Source organism: Sphaerodactylus townsendi, linkage group LG04 (assembly GCF_021028975.2).
Source record: "Sphaerodactylus townsendi isolate TG3544 linkage group LG04, MPM_Stown_v2.3, whole genome shotgun sequence".
In the NCBI taxonomy this organism is placed as follows: domain Eukaryota; kingdom Metazoa; phylum Chordata; class Lepidosauria; order Squamata; family Sphaerodactylidae; genus Sphaerodactylus; species Sphaerodactylus townsendi.
Genome location: NC_059428.1, coordinates 41,462,381 through 41,475,179, shown reverse-complemented (window position 1 = coordinate 41,475,179; position 12,799 = coordinate 41,462,381). Strand labels below are relative to the sequence as shown.

The 12,799-nt window shown below is 39.1% G+C and overlaps 1 protein-coding gene across 2 annotated transcripts; it reads right to left on the bottom strand.

The window, feature by feature from the left end:
• Positions 1–2,919: 2,919 nt before the first annotated feature.
• Positions 2,920–11,223, bottom strand: LNP1 (leukemia NUP98 fusion partner 1). 2 transcript variants are annotated; one of them, XM_048493214.1, is made up of 4 exons: positions 10,634–11,223; positions 7,323–7,592; positions 4,579–4,686; positions 2,920–3,417 (listed from the first exon to the last, which is right to left on the bottom strand). In XM_048493214.1, the coding sequence occupies exons 1-4, from the start codon at positions 10,781–10,783 to the stop codon at positions 3,391–3,393; spliced, it is 555 nt and encodes a 184-aa protein (XP_048349171.1). In that variant the 5' UTR covers positions 10,784–11,223; the 3' UTR covers positions 2,920–3,390. The 2 variants fall into 2 exon arrangements, with proteins under 2 accessions (XP_048349171.1, XP_048349170.1); XM_048493213.1 differs by having other exon boundaries at positions 2,920–4,686; positions 10,634–11,213.
• Positions 11,224–12,799: the final 1,576 nt, after the last annotated feature.

The window sequence follows — 12,799 nt, the reverse complement described above, 5'->3', positions numbered from 1 at the left end:
AAATGGGTCTCAACCCAGGAAAAGTCTCAGAACAGGACAAGGATGTGTACGTGAGCTGGTTGGTTATGTGAGCTGGTTGGTTGACTGCCTGCCTGCCATCATTCAATCATTCCAATTATCTTTCCCATGGCTTCATGGAATCAGTCTGGTCCTTCCCCTCTGGTCTTCCCTGGACTGGCCTAATACATAATTTCCTGGGAGAGGGCTGACCCGAGCTTCATCCAGGGTGGACACCTGTGGAGTGAAGGTAATTTCAGCCACTAACCTACCTGGCTGGCTTTCTCTTCTCCTGTCCCACTTCCACCTGATGTTTTAAGAGCTGCTCAGCAGACTTGCACAGGTTCTTCTTCCTCTGGCCTGTTCTTTGTTACAGCATCCTTCCTGAGTCTGCCAGGCCCTGTTCCTGAAGGAGACTTTTAGGGCACCATTGTTCCCTTCCCTACAGCCTCTGGCTGTGCTGCCTGTCTCAGCAATGCTAAGGGCAAGGTTGCCCCCACTGACCTCTTCTCTGGAGCAGATGAGTGTGGGGCTGCCACTCGCAAACACCTAAATATTAATTATATTACACACTGTTGTTATTTATATGACAATGTTGTTAATTATATGGCACACTGAGAGCCTCTGCTGAAACTTAGATTCTCAGGTACGTGAGGTCCAATTCAAATCAGGATCACAGTAGGGTGTGTGTGTGTGTGTGTGTACTTCTCTTATATGCTATTCTTCTTACCCAGGAAATGACTATTTGGTCTGCTGGAGAAACTGTACATAGGTAACCTGTCAAACAAATAGGTTTTCTCAGTGGGGCCAAGTGTTTCTGCATGGCTGTTTTCAGGCAGGGAAAATGGAGCAGGAGGGAGTCTTAAGATCCCTTTTGCCCCCCTGTGTTTTGTGATTCTAATCTGCTTTATCTCCCATGTGCTTGAAGATCTAAATTTCAACAGGGAGCTACCAGCACAAGTCTATTCCAGATGCGTTACCAGTGCATAGTTAGTTCTGCAGCTTAGCCAACGGACTTTGGTATGTCTGGTCTCAACAAGGTCACAGAGTGGGCCTAGTTGTGTGAATTCAGAAAAGTAGGTAATCATTCACTGTGATAATTGCCTCTGTACTTCACTGGGCATATCAGCTGACCCAGCTTTTCATTTGAATTGATAATCAATTTCATTCCAAAGCTTTGTTTAACACATGTTTTATGTCAGGGTATGCTTAAAAATGTCCTTAGAGCACATGTGTATATATTCAACAGAAATAAATTAGGTACCGTACATTCTTTTTATGTTAAGTATGCAAGTGTTTACATTTGGAAAAACAAAATTTGTTCTACTTTTTCCCCCTACATGCAGCATTGCAAATTTGTACATATAAGGCAGTTTGGATATTTTTAGTCCTTATGGATCTCTACTATTGATTTCTAGATTAGATATCTATGCCTGCTGGGATCAGATTGTACTCCCTGACAGGAGCTTTGAAACATTTCCCTGTTTTGTTTTCTGTCTTCTGTAAGTTAAATAGAAATTTGAAGAAGTGCTTAAGAATATCCTTATGAATTCGTTTTACACAAAAGAATCCTTGCTGATTAGAATTAAAAATGTATTCTTGAATCAAGACATCCATACTTTCATACTGTCATAATTCTGAAACTGTATATAACATTTCTGGTTAAAAATAATAAAATCTGGAGTTTAGAGTGATAGCCATTCATGGATGAAAATAGCTGAGAACCAGAATATTGAATGAGGTTCTGGGAGACCACTTTCATGAGAGTGGCTAGTGAACCCAGTATCTGCTGAAAGACTGCCACCACCTTTTCTGGTTCTACCAAGTGTTTTTAGGAAGTGGGGGGGAGAGCAAGAAGGGCATTTGCCCAACTATGTTTCTGGTTGACTACTGAGGATCTGATTGGCAGTATAGATTTTTTTTGAAAAATATTGCTTTGGCAACAGCTCTCAACACAGCACAAGGATCTATATTGTATTAATAAAGTTAAGCTTTGGCTGGCTTATTTTGCGGCTGGCTCTGCCTCCTGCAACATACAGTTTGTTGCAGCCATTTTGTTCCTGCACCCACCATGCTATCTCAGAATTCCAAATGTGTCCACAGGCTAACAAGAATTGGGGACTCCTGGCCTAGAGTTGGGGACTCCTGGCCTTGGGGACTCCTGGCCTTGATTTGGGGCCTTGGGGACTCCTGGCCTTGATTTGGGGACTCCTGGCCTTGATTTGGAATAAGTGGAGATCAAGATGAAAGGCATGGGGATACCTATGCTTTATCTTTCTAGTTGGTACACACATTATATTCTTTTACTGCACGCGGCTGGTTTCCCCTCATGAAGAATTACATTTCTTGGGTTGGGGCATTTATGTGAACAATTCCATTGCCAGAAAAGTAGTATTAATAGATGCAGAATATTTCAATATCTGTTGCTTAGGATTTCCCTCAAGATAATCACTCCACTGCTAAACATTTGGTCTCTTACCTCAGAAGAAACCTTATGTAATCTTGTTAACAGGCATACTTTTGAATTAAAACTCAATGCTTTGAGAGTCCTCCTATCTCATAAAGGATTTTGGAGAAATAACTACATACTTTTCAGTGCATCTAGAGATTATTATTGTTTGAATTTGAAGTTTCTCAAATATTTGCATTTGTATTCATTTGTATATGAATTGTTATCCAAAAAGCAATCAGTGTGATGCAAAGTTTTGTGTACCTTCAAAATCTGTAATCCGACAAGGGCAGACAGTCTATAAAAAGTGTCACCATATCAGCCTAGAACCTTTTATCAACCTAGAACCCTGATTGTATTTCCATTGGAATAAATTGCCAGGTAAAAGTGCTTCAGATTGGGAAATTATTAACTAAAATTTTAACTTTTACTAAAATTCATGTAATTAAAATAATCCACCATGACAACTACAATTGGATACAGCATATTTTAATTTTGAAACTGATATTTATTAAATGTGAAATATATCATATAAGTGAGAAAATATCATACACAGCAACTAATAAAATGTTTTGCTAAGACATTTACGACTTCATCACTCTTCAAAATAAAATAATATGTTTTAATAATTATCATACATAGTAAAATAATGTAATTTTAAAAAACAGTTTTTCAGAGAAAGGTAATAATGCCATGTTTCCACTTTAAAATAAATTTACAAATGACAAATATGAAAATGAAAATAATGGAGAAGCACCACTGGGCCTTTTTCACAGTCTCATCATTGGCCTTCCTTCCTTTAACAATTGTTTTAACAGTTTAACAGTTCCTGTTGAGAATCTAATTGACTGAGTTTTTATTATAGAACTTGAATATATAACTAATATGATTGCCAAGGGTGAAGTAATTACTTGCTTCCCAGTACAGGAATCAGTACTCTGGTTTCATTGTGGGATAAGGGCCATGGTCATCTAGAATGATGGAAAATATATTTAGCTTATAACATGCTGAAAAGGTATAACAGAACTTAAGTAAATGATAATTGCGGCCCAAACTACAAGTGACGCGGTAGTCTCATGAGTCCACTTATATATAAATTGGGCATGTAAGAACAATGCCTGTTTAAAGATATAGCCATAACAGGTGCCATAACAGAATAAGAGATGGGAGGCAGTTCCTATTCCTACCCTACCCTTCCACAAAGCAAAATATATTCATATATTTAAATATTTATACCTCACCTTTCCTTTTAACTCAAGTCAGAGGACTTCCTGCAGTCTAAGAAGCCTTCCCCTAATTTAGGTGGCTTTTTTGTAGGAAGAATTGCTGCTTAAATTGGAGGAAGTTTCCCTAGGCTGGAGGTAGACCAGTTGAAGGATGGTTGGATCCACATCATTGGGTTTAATTGGAAGCAATGAATTTGTGGTTACTCTTTTTGTAGCACTTTAATATGTAGCAGAATTTTGTTAGATTTGGGGTAATATTGAAAATATGTTGAAATTATTGAAAATATACATACAGGCAGATCAACTGTGTGATACAGGCAGGAAAAAAGTTCGAAGAAATACCCAATTTGTTTGTATAATGACTTTATAGGTGTTATTTTCTCATCTGTGAAATAACTTAAGGACTATTCAGAATTTTGCAGCAATTGACTGTATAGTGTGAAACCTGATTTCAGGATTGCAGGGGGTGGGGGCGGGGTTTCTCCTCCACAAGCCACCTACTGAACTCTTCTGAGCTTCCAGTTTTAACCCAAGCTATTTTCATGTGGCTTTGCAAAACTATATTCTCTCTTATAAATGAGCACATGTATCTACCGTATTCACAAGTTGTATATGATTAATTGCTCATTTTGATTTTGATAAAAGCTAACATCCCATATTTTAATGATAAAAACATTAACTCACCAATTTAAGTGCGAAGTTTTAAAGAAGTAATACAAATTATTTTTATCTTAGTAGCTATGGCCTACTCTAAGACTGATTACTGTATAGAATAAAAGCTAAATCTCAAATCTTATTTTATAATCCATTTTAATACAAAAGTATAACATCTCTCTTTATGCCTGTACATACTATCAGTTATTAACTATGTTTTTCGGCTGGGAGCTCCACACTAATATCTCCTACCACTTGCTCTTTCTTGGGTTCCTTCTTTTCTCCCATTTTCTTATGGGACCTGCTCCTGTGACTACGCAGTCTCTCTCTCTCTCGCCTCTGTTTCATTCCTTCAGGTTCCTGAAATAAACATTAACATGAAAATTAAAATTGAATCCCAGCACCATCCATAATAACAATGGCTTTAATTTATCTAAACAATCAATCAATAATGCAGATTATTTTACCTTAACCTTACTGTGATTGGAGCAAATTAATCTGTCAACCTAAATTTGGGGGTTCCAAAAACCTTGATTTCACGGTATGTTAAGAGGAATGATAACCACTATGAAGGCCCAGAGGAAAAGAAAGCACTGATATTTCAGTGCAACTTCCATCTAGTTAGTCTGTCAATGAAATCACATTGATAGTGAGGGACTTTCGCTTTGTATGCAGGATGTTTCAATCCTGGAAGTCTATCATTAAAGGATCTCAGGAACCAAATATTGGAAAGGTCCCTAAACCTTGGCTGAGATGTTAAGTGCTTGCTGTTTGTCTATACTGGGCTAAATGAGCCATTGGCATAACTATATACAGTGGTGTAGTGCCAAGGGTGCTGGGGGAGAGGTGCATGACGCACTGGGTGGGTGCTGGTGCGGGAGCCTTCCGGGGGCCTTCCAGGGCAGGAGCTTTCTCGGGCAGGCAAGCAGGAGTATGGCAGGGGCGCAGGGCGCGGTGTGCCCCAGGCACAGTTCCCCTTTGCTCCGGCCTTGCTATATAACAATTTCTTCCTGAGAAGATTAGGAAATGTTGGTTCTAAAGCTATCAACAAACACAATGGTGACATTTATTAACTATCTGAGATGCAAATTACAAAGGGGATAAGACAAAATAGGAGACACTCATCCCCTTTTATCTTTCTACATTGCTGTACTATGTGAACAGAAGACCCATGTTTTGAAAACCAGCTTTAAGAATAACCCTTAAAATCTTGCAGAACTTCTCAAAAGTATTCTCCATTGTGGGGAACATTGGCTCCTTTTGCACATGCAGAATAAATAATGCACTTCCAATCCATTTTCACAATCGTTTGCAAGTGGATTGTGCTATTCTGCACAGTAAAATCCAGCTGCAAAGTGGATTGAAAGTGGACTGAAAGTGCCTTATTCTGCATGGGTGGATGGAGCCATTCTGCATTTGGTAAAGCAGAAAATCAAATCAAAACTATTAGGGACAGTTTTTAAATGCACAATTTGAGCTCTGACTACTTGAAAAATGAGAATTGCAGCACTTAGGGATTAGGAGCTGTAGACCTGAAGTGAACTGAACATTTTAAACTCCAGTACCTTGAAAAGTGAGAGATTTGTTCTGCTGCTCTTAAAATAAAACCCAAACAACCAGAAGAAACTTTGTTTTAATCTAGAAAACTACCTAGCATTATATTTATTTCGTTACAAAATTCATATCTCACTGTTTTGCTTAAACAGGGCTACCAAGGCAGCTAACAATTTAAAACAAAGCATTATAAAAACACAAATCAATGAAATCCAAAATCCATATATGTAAACACAAACACATAAAAAGCAATAGGGTGGGAAGATAATTGGAGTTACTAAGCGGATGTCAGATGAAACAAAGTGTTTACCCACTGGAAGAAGACTATATCTCTACAAGCTAGGGGCTTCTGTGGGAACCTCTTCACAGTCAAATTCAGTTTGCAGAAGGCTTGCCAAAAAATTCATAGGAGTTCTACTGGGAAGGAGTTGTAATGGCTTGAGCAGTATTATTGACAGGTTACAGCTGCAACCCACTGACCGGCAGAACACCTTTGCTTGAACTTTTGGGTTTTTGTGGAACAAAATTTGAACCCAGTAGCAGCTTAAAGACCCACAAAATTTTCCAAGACAGAAGCTTTTGTTTGTCAAAGCTCACATTGCCAGAGATTAATAGGAATGAAGATCCATCAGGTCAGAAGAAAGGGAGGGTTTTACAAAGAAGGTCTAGGTGGAGTCAGGATGCAGAGGTGTAATGCAAAACGTAATCAATTTGATTAGAGCTGGGAGATATGCAGAGAGGTGGGAAATACATATCTTTATCTATGCGTATCTCTTAGTTCCAATCATGCTGATTAACCTGATTATGTTTTGTACTGTACCTCTGTATCCTCATTCCAACTGGCCCTTTGTAACACCTCTCTCACTTTCTGACCTGAATATATATACTGATGAATCTTCATTTGTATCAGTTTGTATCAATCTGACTCACAAAAGCTTAAACCCTGGAAAATTTTGTGGGTTTGTAAGATGCTATTAGATTCACATTTTGTTCTGCTATTATAAACTAATGTAAAACTTGGGTTTTTGTGGTGTTTGATTTGAAGGACAATATCTTTAATATTTATAAAGTATGCAGTAAGATAGAAGTAAGATAGAACTGTCATGAGATATTTATATAAAAGGGACTCTTTAAGTATTTAGTAATACTAAATTTAGAAATAACCCAAGCATCTAAGAAACCATTGCAATGAAGCCGCCATGGCTTATTTAGATCAACTAATTATTTCATATTGCAATCCATAATGGAAGTGATGTAAACGGCATTTTGATCAAGCATTTTCACACTCCGCCCCCTTCTTCATTGGAAGCCAGCATTATTTAAGAGATGTTAACTAAAACCAGACTATTAAATTTAATCAGATTAGTGTATACAGTTCAATCCAATTAGTCTGTGTGACGTGAGTGCCTTCAAATGTCTTCTACCGCTAAGCTGTCACCTACCAAAGAAACTGAGCGCTTGTTTTTGAAATGCAGCTGCCTCTCAAAAGATTCTGAAAACTCCAGGATGGAATTTGAGCGACTGTTTGGTCCACTTGCCCCCTGGGAAAAACTGCCATTTGAGGACTTCTTGCATGCTTTTGTATGAAAGTGCCATTTTGTATCTTTTGAATCTTGGTCTTCTCGCATTTCTTTGTAATCCCTCAGGTGGCTTGGTGATGGGATCTTGGGAGAATCGTGAATTCTTGTCATATGAATAGAAGAAAGTTTAGCCTGCAAAAAGAATGCATTCAATAAACATACAAATTACCCTTAATCTGTGCAGAAATCTGTCACAAAATCAAGACTTCACCAGTTTCCTTGTAACCCATCCTACCCATGACATAATCTTATCCACGGACATGAACGAAAATTGCATGTTGCCTTGCCTCAACAAGATCTGGCTCTCAGGCTGGTGCTATGGGGCAATCAAAATATTTTTATAAGAACAAATTTTGTTACTTCGGTATGGAAACATGCCCCAAGTATATTACACAGGCAATGCAATCCACTTGGGGGGGGGGGGGGGGGGTAGTGTACAACAAAAAATGGGGAAAGTTCTTCAGGTGGGCTGCAAGTTCCCTATGTAGCTCAATGGGCTGTGTCTCAGTTTTAACCAGCGTAAGTCACCTGAAGCAAAGGAGGGTGTTCCCAGGCCAAAAGCCATCAGGAAGCTGACTAAAGTCAGTTCTGCCCCCCTGGAATGTTCCTAGAACAGCATCAGTGCTGGTGCAGGTTCCTTCAACATAGGAGCATTGACACAATGGCAGTGTTTGTGTCTGGGCGCTGCAGAGCCATGTGGTGTCCCATTGCTGGTGTTGGTGCCCCTCTTGATGTAGTAGGTGCCACTTACTCTGTCTGGACTGGCAACGATGCTGGCAGCAGGGTCATGCTGGCTCCATAGCCCTCCACTCCCACCACCACCACCCCCGGGTGGATTGCACTGTTAACCCTCTTAGCAGAAAGTGGGGCTTTCATGAACAATATTAGAATAAAAACTGGTTAGTCTTGAAGGTGTCTTATGACTTGTCTATTCTTAATGTGTATATTTTATAACTCCTTTTGTTACATGAAAGAAATATTATATTGATAAAATGAAAAGTTAACAGAAAAAGAATGATCAATATTGAGAATGCTTACTTCAAAATTGCTTCAGCAATTTCCTTTTAAAATTTGTTTTCTTTTTTCTTAATGTGGCTGCCTTTGAGTAGGTAGCTAAATGCTCCCACTATAAAGACAATGGAGTGGTGGGATAAGGGAAGTGAATGAAAGAGGCACAGGAAAGCCACGGGACTAGTAAATGGGAGTGGAACAGGCAGAGACTAATCAAAATGAAAGTCGGGGTAAAAGAATCAAGATACAGCAAGAAAGTGTAGTTGTTAGCACAGACCAACAGTATACTGAATTATTGTTTTGAACCATTGAGCATGATCATGGAATTGCATCACATTTCAGCCTCCCTCTCTTGTTTCTCCATTGGGCTGCATCTCTGGATGTGCACAAATGTACATTCTGATAATCCCTAAATTGTTATTTAAGTAGCTAGTGCATTCTGCAATGTTTAATTTCTTTAAATAATTATAGACAATAGCCATTTATGCATTTGTGGTCTCCTTCCCATTGAACATACATTCCCTTCAGATTGGAGTTTTGTTTATGCACACATTTCCCCCTCTTTGGAACTCATCACACTCTCAGATCAGAGCATCTCCCCCTTTTCTGAAAGGTCTCAAAATTCCAACAAATGGCTTTTGAGCTTCTGCTTCAAAATCTGGGTATCTTCCATGTGGGCATTCTGCTCCTAATTTAATGCTTTTAGGAAGCAGCCCCCCCCCCCCCCCCCCCCGTTTTCCATAGCACAGTGGTGCATTTGGGCACTCCTGGGGTTCTCCTGGCTTTTCTGTACTCTTTGTCAAGCCTACCTTGCTCCAGTGTTTTGGGAAAGACTGTAGTAAAGCCTAGGTTGCTGTTAGGGTGAGGTGGGGAAGATTGGATTTTTTGGCCCATTAGGCAGCCATTTTTTCTGACTCTGCAGCAACATTTTCCCTTTACCAACAGGGGACTTTTATGTTTTTTAACAAAGGCATTAGTATATGAATTTATTGATATACCACTGCCCCGACAGGTCTCTGAATTCCCAGCTTTTTAAAGTTAAGTCTCTAGCTTCTTATGGAGATATACAGGGAATTTCTGCATGGAGGCTAGAGAGTTTTTAAATTAAAAAATGAATCATGGGAGTTCAGATAAACTGCTAAAACTATCAGTACAATGGTATACTGAGAGAACAGTATTCTAGTGCCTTTTTAAATTGCAAAAGCTCTTGTGATCAATAGTGGGAAACCACTTTCACGGGGTTGGGACAGGGAAACTGTGGGAAAACCTGCCATATGGAAGATGCCTTGATGCTGCGCTTTATCTGCAGCTGCACCAGCAATGGGGAACCACAAAATCCTACCTCTGTAGAAGACACCTTCACCTTGCCCTCAGAGAACAAGTCTTTACCCTCTTCCACATGTCAGGTTTTCAAGTTTTTGAAGATCATGTCCCCCTTGGTCTTTTCCAGGCTATACACACTCATTTAATTAAACCTGTCATCACAAGACTTGTTTTCCAGAATCCTGACAATCCTTTTTACAATGTGGTGCTCATAAAAGATCACAGTACTCCAGATGAGAAATGATGTGCCAAACAGAAGGGAACTATTAAATCTTGTGTCTTGGGCATTTTAGTCCAGTTTTCTAACCTGCAGCATCAGAATACCTCTGCTAGTTTTTTTTCAGGTACTCCTTACCTGGGGATGCTAGACTAAGAGGTTAACGAAAAATTGCTTCCAGCTGGAGTCAGTCATTGCCCATTTTTAAATTAATGTAATTAACCAGCTTGCTGTAATGATTTGCAGTCTAGTAATAAATAGAACTTAAATAAATAAAAATATGCCATAGCTACTTTTTTTTGGAAACAGTTACCTCTTAATCATTCTGTCATCACAGTAAGGATTCACACATACAAATAATGCATATCCATCAGTGTTCGCTGTAAAAATATATCTTAATGACTATTTAAAGTAATTCAGAATTGAGCAATTTTAATTGTATTTGAGCTCCAAGATAAGTTCATGGAGACTGCGTTAGCTCTGATGCTGGAAAGTAACTATTGATTGTTGATCCTGAAAGATACTGAGTACTCACACCTTGCTATATACTTCATTTAAAAAATAACTTTTGTATCTGTCACCATAGGATAAAATATTATTTTCCCTTTAGTTCCAGACTTACCGGCAGGGAGGCTCTCCTTTCCATGAGGGATCTTGTTTGCCATTTCTTGTGAGATCTACTTGCGTTGTCACTTTCATCTGGCACATTATGTCCCCAGAAACTGCTCATCCATTTTGCAAAGGAGACATCATCATCCTCTTCATAGTCCATGTACAGGCGGGAAATATATATATGAAACAGTACTGCTTCACCAAATACCAATACAATGTTTTGTTAAGGTGATGAAGCAGCGCTAGTTTTAAAACTGCCCTTTCTAATAGGAAAACAGACAGATTTACCTAACCTGCCAGAGATATTAAGTCTAGTGCTGCTTTTAGTCCTGCCTCTATATGTACAAGCCAAACCCTGTTAATCTATTTTAAAATGGGTACTTGCTCCTAACTTTTCTGTAACAAAATTTTACAATGTCCACACGCTGCAGTATGGCAAGAGAAATGTGTTGCCTGGTTCACATTCGTTGGTGCTGAGTGCACCAACTGTCAATAACAATGGAGAGTTGCCTACAACAACATGCCTGGAGGGCTCAGGTGACCATTTGGATCTGAGTTGCAATTTAGGGAAGCAAAATTGATATATTGACCATAGCCAGAACTGAGCACAGCATAGATCTTAGCTGACTTCAGGCAATAAATAACTTTTGTTCCTGTTCTCCCTTCTAATAATTAAATTACACATTTTTGCACAAAAAAAATTATCCTAAGAAAATTCTAATGTTGTATCTAGCAGGCGCTGAATTTGTAACAATAAAGCCCTTGTTCTCATTTACCATTATACCTTTTCAGTTTGCATGCGCATCATCTAACCTTTGTAAATGTCAATGTCATGGGCACCTCCCAGGAGTCAGGAACAAATCTGAATCACATATGAGCCATGAATCTGTGTTCACATGACTCTACATAAGGCCTCAAGAACTGATTTATAGAGTGACTTTTCAAAAACCAAACTCAGGGCATTCAATAAAGTTGGCGGGTGATTGTTACAAGAAAGACAAAAGGGAAAAAAGTTATTAGATTTATTGAGGATTGGTCTGTTAATGGGCGAATCCCCACTGAAAAAATAAACCTGTTTCCCCTGGTTCAATAAGATACAGCCCCTTTTTATTGCAGTTTCTCCCTCCCCACCGCAGCGTGCGTCTATTGAGGGGAGTCCCAGTATCATCTGCCGGCCTTCCTACAACAAACCTGCAAACCATAAAAACTATAAAGACAATGCTTGGTTATTCTGTGTTGTCCTTCTATCATACTCCATGCTAGGATAGACAATGTACTCAAGCTGGACCAGGTGATTTCATAGGTTTAGATTGGTTTCACCATCTTCAGTTTTAGAGTTTTAGTCTGTTTTTAAAATGGGTTGTTAGAAATTTTGTGTATTAGTAAATGTTTTTAAAATATTTGTGGGTGACCCCGAGCCCGATGTTGTCAGGGAGGGAGGGATATGAATAAATATATGGTATGATGTCATGTGGAAGTGTAACCCTGCAGAACCCTGACTTCACAAATCTCTACTGGAGACTTGGGGGAGGGGGATTTTCCATAAAATGACAACACCCTTGTGCCTTGCTAAACAAATATTGAAATTGCTTCAACAGGTTAACAACATTCAAAGTAACAAACATTTAATATCAAATCAACAACTTTATGACTGCCATTAAAATTAAATCACAGTGGCTAAGAATATAGCACAACTGAGATATACAGGATCTTCAGTGCCCTTCAGGAAAGGCCCTCAGAGCGATAACTAACAGTGCCCAGTAATAAAAGAAGCAGGGGGAGCCCAAAATATTAATTAGAAGTGCGGGGCTGCTTCTTCCCCATCTGCTCTATTGTGGCAGCTGTGGCTTTTGTTGGTCTTCCTCCAGGTTGAGTCTGAAAAAAAAATCAATTCCATCAGTCAATTTCTGAGCTTTCTTTCTCCTACCTCAGGCTGGATTGACTGAGATGGGCGGGGCCCTTGCAGTTGGTAACATAAGAGCAAACTTACTAACTGTTCATGCTCAGTGAGTTCCTATTCCCTAGACCCTAAAGTTCAAACATTCCAAAGAAATATTAAAATGGCATGAGCTACAGAAGCTCCCATTTGGAAGCCAAGGGAAAAACCTCTGTGAGGAAATAGCCTAGATGATCAATCAGTGTCTATTCTCTCAGTCAGACATTCTTTCTATTGCCT

Excerpts from the sequence above, each read along its gene's own strand:
- LNP1 (XM_048493213.1), bottom strand. The coding sequence starts at position 10,783 with ATGGACTATGAAGAGGATGATGATGTCTCCTTTGCAAAATGGATGAGC. Across the intron at positions 7,593-10,633 it reads AAAGGAGAGCCTCCCTGCCG|GCTAAACTTTCTTCTATTCA; the intron begins GTAAGTCTGGAA and ends TTCTTTTTGCAG. Across the intron at positions 4,687-7,322 it reads ACAAGCGCTCAGTTTCTTTG|GAACCTGAAGGAATGAAACA; the intron begins GTAGGTGACAGC and ends TGTTTATTTCAG.